The 9,432-nt window shown below is 42.5% G+C and overlaps 1 protein-coding gene across 1 annotated transcript; it reads left to right on the top strand.

The window, feature by feature from the left end:
* Positions 1 to 276: 276 nt before the first annotated feature.
* On the top strand, positions 277 to 9,193 carry LOC310952402 (E3 ubiquitin-protein ligase MARCHF4-like; the record flags this gene model as incomplete). Its single annotated transcript, XM_083921013.1, has 4 exons — positions 277 to 702; positions 6,819 to 6,974; positions 7,704 to 7,896; positions 8,778 to 9,193. The coding sequence occupies 4 exons, from the start codon at positions 277 to 279 to the stop codon at positions 9,191 to 9,193; spliced, it is 1,191 nt and encodes a 396-aa protein (XP_083777139.1).
* Between the last annotated feature and the right edge of the window lie 239 nt (positions 9,194 to 9,432).

Genomic DNA, 9,432 nt, shown 5'->3' with positions numbered 1-9,432 from the left:
GGCTTCAGACACTTGTTTGCATCGATGGGATTTATTTGCCTTTTGGATTTACATTCTCGTGGGAAGACAATAAAAGACTTTCAGTTAGAATATACCAACACAGAAAACTAAAAGGCTGCTGTAAACCCCAAACAAAACGCCGGAAAAAAACGCACCCCACTCTCCCATCTCCGCGCCATATGAAGTGTTTGCACATGCCGGGGACAAATACGGTGCATGCTGTTTTCTTCCAGCATCTTTGCATGGTGCTGTGAGTTTGTGGCCGGATACAGCCTGATGCTGCGCAGCCAGGGCATGCTGAAGAGCCGCTGTTGCGTCCTGCTCGGTGACCTGAGGGTGCTCCTTCTCGGGCCACCCATACCGCCGACACCGCTACCTCCGCTGACCCCCATGAGCGTCCAAGGTACGGAAAGCCATGAAACAGGCGTCACCGTCCCCGATAACAACAACACGTTAACGCGGAGCCACCAGCAGGCAGGGGACCGGATTGCCACACCTGCGGCTGGAGCCACCGGGACACAGGGCGGAGAGCGACCGGGTTGGGTTAATGCTGCAGAGCTGTCGGCAGCCCTGCGCGGCTGCAGCAGCTCCTCTGATGACTGCTCAAAGGGCAAACTGGAGGAGAGGTTCTCCCTCACCAGCTACACAGAAAGTGGCTTCAGGACTCCCTTGTGCAGGATCTGCTTCCAGGGACCCGAATACGTAAGTCATGGGAAACAATGTTTTGCATAAATGTTAGAACAAGGTATTTATGTCATGTAGGTAGTGTCAACCTATTTCACAATGAATCACTCTCAAACACCTTCTCTCTCATCTTAGTGCAATGAAATATCCCAACTCTCCATGCAGCATGCAGTGTGTTAGACCAAACCAGGTAATGAGAATGGTGACCATTAAGATCCCCAAAAAATCATCTCTTCCTGGCAGAGCCTCTGATGCATGGCTTTCTATTATATGATGATGCACTGGTCAAGCTTCATTTCCAGAGTGACAAAACCCACTCTCAGTGTCTTATTAGAGAATCCAAGCAGCTGGAGATCTGCCTGAGTAAGGATCCCACCGCATCCTGCACTCACCCTTCTGCTTGGCTTGAAAAGACAGCTATAGCTAAAGCAGTGGGAGGATAATGAAAGATCTTGTCCCCATGGTTGACAGGTGTGGAGGATACCCAGAGATGCAGTATACAACTCATTATAACCAAACAGGGAGAATTCATATAGAAGCATTACATGCATGAAACGATCAGATAATTCCTCCCACTCTGCTGCTCATGCACACACCACAGGGACACAGCAACAACAACAACGAAAAAAAGAAAGAAGAATAATGTGCGGAGAACAGGTTGGAAGGACCTTCACACTGCATGCCTCTGTCATCAGGGCCATATTGATGATAATGTCACACTACATCAGGAGGAAAAATCTGAAAGAAGATGGCTAAGGTGTGCCCCAATAACTGATACGAAATTGTATCAGAGAAGCAAGCACTTAGCAATTTGCAGACGCATTAGTTACACCGTTTGACAGAGCCTTTGAGATCACATCAATTAATTATCTCACACCTCAGCAGTTGGTAATGAAGTCATGTAACAAAAAGTGTGAAACAAGAAAACTGAGGTGTAGAACATAACTTTTTATTCAGCAGTCTGCACACATGGTCGCTTTTACTTTTACCAAAGCTGCAGATTTACTGTATCATTTCATGGTCATTGCACTGTGTGGTCTATGATCCCACTATGTTTCATCAAATAATTATTCCAACAGCAATTCTCTGCATCAGTCCACCTCTGAGCACAGGCTGTTATTATTACTGACATGGGGTCTAGTTTTGAGATTGGAAGACAAGGCTTCATCCTTGTCTTTTTTTTTTTTTCCAAAACTCCAGATAGTCAGCACACTCTGCAGTGCATATAAAGTACCACCTTGTTGAAATTTGCATTGTTTCCCATGGCCTCCTCCGACTCATCTCATCGATGCTTCCTTGAGACAATTCCAGCTGGTCAATAGCACTTGATTTCATGCCGTTTTCATCATTATGCAAGTTCTTATCTATCACCGGCCTTCCTTTTCCTGTCAGCTCTGCTGTTGGTTTGGGTCCAGATATGGATCTGCTGAGGTGTAAATGGGTGCAAGGAGAATGAGGCTCCATTTGAAAAAGAGAGATGAGTGGACTGTTTGTGGGATACAGGCAGCGGGGACATTAGTTATCCTCTGTTCTCCCTTATAGCCTCCAGGATGTCACATAGGCCGAGGCAGCCGGTATCTGATCTGACAATCCACCTCGAAAACACTTCCATCCCCAAGGCTGAGATACTCAAGACAGAGTAAAGAAGGGAGCGAGAGGCATTGCTTTCCTCAAGCACCCCACTAGAGAAGAGCCTTGAGTGTCTGACAGAGGCAACCGTTGAAAAATGATACTCTGATTTAATATGACACCAAGCGATGTAATAAGTCTGTGTAATCGAATTTCTGTCTCTGTTTTTGGTGCCATTTTCTTTGAGGTGCCCTTTGTGATTCACAGCCAAAATCCTGCTCTTTTTTTTTAGGATAGTTTCACATCTTCTTTCCAAAACTATCTTAATAGAGTACAATACAAGACTCACAAGCCCATTGAAAGGTATTAGTCTCTGTAATCATTCCTCTTCTCCTCTGACCATGAAGTTGTCCCTTCAGAAGTCTGTATGCTAAATCAAGTGGATATCTTCCAAAGTCCTTGTAGTACCAAATTTCCTTTTTGCGTTTCTCCCCCTTCCTAACAATGCAAGGAAACACTGTACGAGGAAGCACAAATAGGGAATTTAATACGAAAAGACACACAGAACAAAGACTATGGACATCACCTACATGAGATTCACACAACATATTCAGGGCGGAGGAATAATCACAAAGACCAGAAACTATTATGTATTTACTGTAGACATGAGAGTTTTGTATTAACATTTAAAAAATCTTGACCAATCCTTCGAGCCAGACTACTTCTGTTGGATTTAAATTACATTCCCGGACACACACAATGTGCAGTATAACAGCCGAGCCAATGTCACAGGTTAGGTTATTCATACAGCGAGAAGCTATACAGGATCCTCTGGCCTTATTGCATGGAGCATTGGCTTTATTCAAGCGTGTGCATTCAGACTTTATCTCAACCTTGTCCTTTAAAGAATATATAGGGAATTTCTCTGCTATATCTTCTGATCATGAAATAGTCACACGGTGCACAAATGTAAAAAGAAAACATGTTTAAAAAAGTAATATACGAAGTAAAGTAAAATAATATACAGTGAATGAACCTTTCCTCAATTGTCATGCACCATTGCATTGAAGTGCCCTTTGGGGCCAATGCTTCTACAGTCCTGTCCTCACTTGAGCTGCACGTTGAAAATATGCGAGTCCCCGCTGCTTAGAAAAAAGAAAGGTTGGCTTTCCACCCTAAATCATAACACAGATAATGCACTCTTGCAGTGTGTTTGTCTGAGACACAAAGAAAAGCCTCGCGGGGTCAAGCATCATTCTTTCTATACAGCCCCACAGTGCCGAGGCATTATGCTCTCTGCGCTCCATCATGGGGACATAGCGTGGCTCCTCTGCCATTTGTTGTGAATGTTACAAGTTACACAAGCACATGACATTTGTTGGCCTTGCTGAAGACATAAACTGTGAATTCATGAGCTTATATGATAAACCGCGCTCACTCTTTTACTCAATTTCTTTTTAAAGTACCATTTGCTGTCACTGTAGGCTTAATGGCTCTCGTAAAATAAGCAATGAGTGGAACGTCCCCCAGCATATGTTTTATGAGCACTCATTACAAGTAAATGAATTATATGACCTTTAATTGAATTTTTCAGTGATTCTTTTCCCTCTAACTTGTTGAATATGGTTAAAAATGTGCATATGAAGCTGTTTTCCAAATGACAGCAGGTACTTATTAAATATGCTTGTGGCCTGAATGTCATTGGCTATTGTAAAAATCGCTTTCATTCAGTTTCTGTGGGAGCAAGCTAGTTTATTAAACCACAATTTCTCTTTGCCTACAGTTAATAGAGTTCACTTGTATTGATTCCAGACCCTTAAGAAATGATAATAGCCATCTCTAATTTAGTTTTTATGGCGTTATATACATTGGGAGCGGATCCAATGTAATAAGGGGAAATGAGGTGCACGGAGGTGTTTTTAGGATAATGCAGCATAGAGAGATGGAATAACATAGCCAAAGCTATCCGGCGTATCATCTTTTTAATACATTGTTCTGTTGTTGTTTTTTTAATGATCATTGCTGTTTGATCAACAAAAGGACATTTACAGTAGTTATCACTTTCTGTATGCGTGGGCTGTAATGCCTCATTTATTATGGGTCTCTCTTGCTCTCTCTCCAGCCTCAGTTGTACTGGAGTGATCTAGGTTTCAGCTCTTGGCTGCAGTCATACTGGTCACAGTGAGCGGTCTGAGTCCCACTGGACACTGCAGAAGTGTTCTGGTCCTTCTGCCAATACACTCCCACCCTGGCCATCTGTAGATGGGCCTTTTCTCCTCTAAATCCCCGCTTTTACCCTCCCTTCTCCTCGACCAGGGTTCTGCTCTGTCTGTCAGAGATGTCGGCACGATGATGCCATGGAGAAATAATTTAGAAACTGGCTCGCATTTTTTTTTTTTTACACAATCTCTATGCCATGTTCATGGTAGAAGAGGACAGTGGGTATTTAATATTGAATTAACAATACCTTTGCTTGGAAATTTAATGCCTCAGCATAGAGAGGTGGAGGGCTTTCTCGCAGCAGAGGGGGTTGGCTAATTAATTTTTTTCATTCACTGCAGGCTTTTTGTTCAGTCCTATTAAGATCAGAACATCTATACAAGAAGGACCTGCTTTGATCCAAGTTTATTTAACTGCAGGTCAGGAGCTTAAAAATGGTGGCAGACCTTCATCTTTTGGGTCATCATCTATATTCACTATGACAAGGTATATTTTAACAAGCTTGGGACCTAGGGTGAGGGATTATAAATATCTCATTTGCTCCTCCGGCTGAATACGGAAGAGTAATGGTTGGTTAGGCTGAGCACATATTGTTGTTAAGTGAAAACCAAATTATGCCAAATTTTGTGAAATTTCATATTATCACTTCAGCTGAATGTATTTTTCTTGAAAACCGGCCCCTCTGTATGAGCTGAAAACGTGTGTAGCTCAAAGAAGCTGCTAAATCTCCGCTCTCTCAGCAGACAGCAGTGATATGCTCCTTTTCAGTAATGCTTTGCTAAATATTCACATGGTTCAAGAGTTCATAAGTCCACCACTGAGCCGCTCTCCTGAGTAAATTGATAGTATTGCCCTGCTCTTGAAAATAGATCTTTATTCCACCAACGTTTAAGGTGCTGAAGTGAAGGTCTGGTTCGCTTTCACCTACTTAAACTATCTATTTAAGTCCTCTAGGCTACTTCAGCTTAGATGTTAACCACACTTCACAAACATAGTTGATCAGTCAGTGAAATCAGCCACATGTAGCTGTCACCAGGCCGATGTAGGGGACTTGAAATGTCTCCAATTATACTGACTAACTGAGTGACAGACTGACTGACTGATTAACTGACTGAGCTCAGAAATGTCACTTCAAGATGACCAGTATGACAAGTAACAATATCTTTCACAATAACTCTACCAAATATTGAATTCTGTTTAAAATGCGCTCATGAATACTTGATAAACAAAGGACAGCACAAGATTTTACATTTTCCCCTTTATGTAAGGTACAGGCAGAGAAGAAAAGGTGCAGAGAGCAGAGAATGGAGGAAGGAAGAGTAAAGGAGACAATCAAAATTTACATACAGTTCACATATTTACAACTACAAAAGAATATTTATCTACATATATGTGACAGCTATATTCGCTTCACGAGCTGCAGTTTACATTTAGCGCAACATTTGGAGCTTTTTTTGGTGGTTTGCTGTTAGATAAAAGCCTTAGTGACTAATCCTCTACTTTTCAACTGTATGAGTAGTCAAGCATTTTTGCCTGTCAACTTGGTGTGAGGCAAAGCTTTCATTTCACACCTGAACTGGTGTTATGCTTCTCTCTCTCTCTCTCTCTCTCTCTCTCTCTCTCTCTCTCTCTAAAAAGCTCTCAGAAGATCAATAACGCAGCAAAAAAACCTCAGAAATAAGTGTAAATCTATGTAGTGTAACCTGCAGCATATTACATCTTCAGGGAGTAAATATGATGAGAAAACAAAGGATTATCAGCCCTTATTTTTATTGACCTCTTCATAGTTGTAAACATAAACATTCTAAATGTGTCCAAGTTTGATTTATGTTGCAGTGAATGTGAATGACATCGGATGACAGGATGTGAACAAGGACCGAGGCTGTTGCCTAGCAATGGAATTCCATTGAAATAGAGAGATATGTTTTCTTGATAAATCACTATAAGGCCATTCTTAAGGTTAAGTCCAGTATTTGTGGCAGGACATTTCTGCTATTTTCTTCTTGTTGTAGTTTGCAGCATTTCTGCAGCATACATTCTGTGTGCTTCTACTAATACAATTAACCCAGTGTATGTATTCAAATGAACTGAATTATGAAAAACTCTTGTCCTGTGTTGCTGGTATTGCTTAACCCGGTGCCAGCAGTAGCTCAGTCCATTGGGACTTGGCTTGAGAAGCAAATCGTTGCTGACCCAAGTCCCCGTATGGACCAAGCACTCTGGTTCTGACATCTCTTCTTTTAATCCATGTATATAGGTTGCATGTGCATATTTCGGGTCTGTGTGTGTGTAATATGGTAATATAGTAAGACAATTGAGATTTCTTTCTTTTCTCTCTCCTACAGGGGGAGCTTCTGAGCCCATGTCGGTGCAGTGGGTCAGTACGCTGCACCCACCATCCCTGCCTCATCAAATGGATCAGCGAGAGAGGTTCCTGGGCCTGTGAGCTCTGCTACTACAAATATCAGGTCATTGCCATCAGCACCAAGAACCCACTACAGGTGATCAAGTTATTTTGGGAAATAGGCGTCTGATGAAAGACATATGTCATTAAGAGTGTTGTCAGGGTTTATGAGGACCATAGATATCCCCAGACCCCTCTCCTCTACGAATGCATTTTTGGTTTTCATTTAAAAATGTAATTATGGTAGAGCACCATTTTCACAAATCAGGCTTTAAGTCATGACAGCAGCTTCTGCTCTAATCATACACTGAGGGGTTCAACTAAAAAATGAAAGTTTCGGAATTAGACAAGGCTTTCTCCCTCTGATCTCTAAAACCAGAAAGAACGCAGAGGCAAGTTTTCTCTCACTCTCAGACTTTGGTGATACGATACCAAAGTGAGTGGACATTGATTTTTGAGGTTTTTCTAGGCGGCGCTGTGAAAGAGCTTTTGGATTTTGTGCTTCAGCTGTAGTGTTCCTTGAAGTCTTTTTTTGGTGTGCAAAATGCTAAAGAAACTCAAAGATAAGTCATATGTGTTGCTTTCACATATATACATCTGTTTTCCCTCCCCCTTGAAGCATTCCCCCTTGGAGGAATAGTCTTCTGATTGCCAGCCTAATTTACCTATAATGTGACTCTTTTAAATATGGCTTATATATCAGTGATTGTACCCATTGATTATATCTCTCTACTCTTCATCTAGGTCACTTGTACTCTTTTTTTGTCCCCCAGTATTGATGACATACAGAGAGCTAAGCTGTACTGTGGTCTGTGTCCTCCTGCAGTGGCAAGCCATCTCCTTGACAGTAATAGAGAAAGTGCAGATAGCAGCAGCCATCTTGGGCTCCCTGTTCCTGATGGCCAGTATCTCCTGGCTGGTGTGGTCGTCGTTCAGCCCATCAGCACGCTGGCAGAGGCAAGATCTGCTTTTCCAGATCTGCTACGGCATGTACGGCTTTATGGATATCGTCTGCATTGGTGAGATGCCAGATTTTACATTGATTTATTACTTGTTTAATATAATTTGATCCTCATAATGTTGCATGTTTTGGATTGACTGTGTTATCTCACATTAAGAACTCTCCAACTGGCACTGCAGAAGACAGCAGGATAAGAGGAAAGGAGATTGATTGTCTCCGGTTTTGTGGCGAGGATTGACTGTGGAGTCATTAACACTGCACTTTACAGAGATTAACTTGTCACCTGGCAGACACAAAGACCGGACTTTCACTTATCCACAAAGCTGGGGTGGGTGAGAAAGAGAGCTGAAGAGTTTATCAATAAACTCTGTAATTATAGAAGAGGTTGGAAGTTATTAAGTGTCCATTTTTAGCAGACTGCTACAGCACAGAGCAGTATCAGCGGACAATATCGTACTAAAGACATTACCAATTAAAATCTGTGAGCTACATGATGATCCGTACACTAGCTGTAGTGGTGATGTTTTTTCCCCTCGATATGACTTTAACATTTAAAAAATGCAATGAAATCCCTGGGTTCACGCATCTCTTGTGCCAAATTGATTTCAATTTTCCAGATACTGAGTTCAATGAACATGAATCAATAAGCAATTTTAAACTGTGATAAGATGTTATTGAGCAACCCCAGAGAACAGATGCATCATTCTCGCTAACCTAAAATCCAAAAGTGATGAGTATTGCTGTGTCATAAGTTATGGCATGTCTACAAATTCTCAGGGTTACGATGCGACACTGAAGATGAGTTGTTCTGTCGAATAATACTTCCTGCAGGCTTTAACACAGTGAATCCACCACTGCAGAGATATTTATCACTCAGTGGTGTCCTTAAGACCGATTCCAGACAATGACATTGTCTAATTGATGCTCTGATCTCCACAGCGCTAATTGTCCACGAGGGACCTTCTGTGTTTCGGATCTTCCACCGCTGGCAGGCTGTGAACCAGCAATGGAAAGTCCTGAACTACGATAAGTCTATGGACAGCGATGACCTGAAGAACGCCACTGTGGACAGGACTCTGTCTCAACCCAGCCCTGGCTATCAAACCGGGGTAGGAGTGTCCACCTCCACCCCCTCGCTGATGGTGGTAGCCTCCACGGCCGACGGTTCCACTTCCACAACTGCGGTGACAGCCGCAGTGGTACTGGGAGCACAAGTGGACCCCGACAGCGCAGTGCCAGACCAACACTGTCCCTACAACATCCTCCACCTCCTCAGCCACCTCAGGCAGCCTGAGGCCCGCAGCCAACCCAGCAATAGCACACGAGAGCTGGTCATGAGAGTCACCACAGTCTGAATAGTCAGTTGAGACTTGATCTCGCATGGAGGGACAAAGATCTATGAACCAGCTGCCAGTTGAAAAAAAAAAAGTTTCATCTTAACTGCACTGGATGAATTCCATGTTCTTGTTTGTTTCAAAATGCATCTCTGGTGTCCTTAAATCGATTGAATAAAAGTTGAAGTTGTTTGATTTGCAGAGTTGGTTGGAAAATTGTTATCTTTGGGGTAAAGAATATTTATTAACGTGCATAGATT

Source organism: Echiichthys vipera (assembly GCF_963691815.1).
Source record: "Echiichthys vipera genome assembly, chromosome: 10".
Classification (NCBI taxonomy): Eukaryota; Metazoa; Chordata; class Actinopteri; order Perciformes; family Trachinidae; genus Echiichthys; species Echiichthys vipera.
Note: the sequence above shows the minus strand (reverse complement) of the source record. Positions and strands in the feature narration are given on the sequence as shown.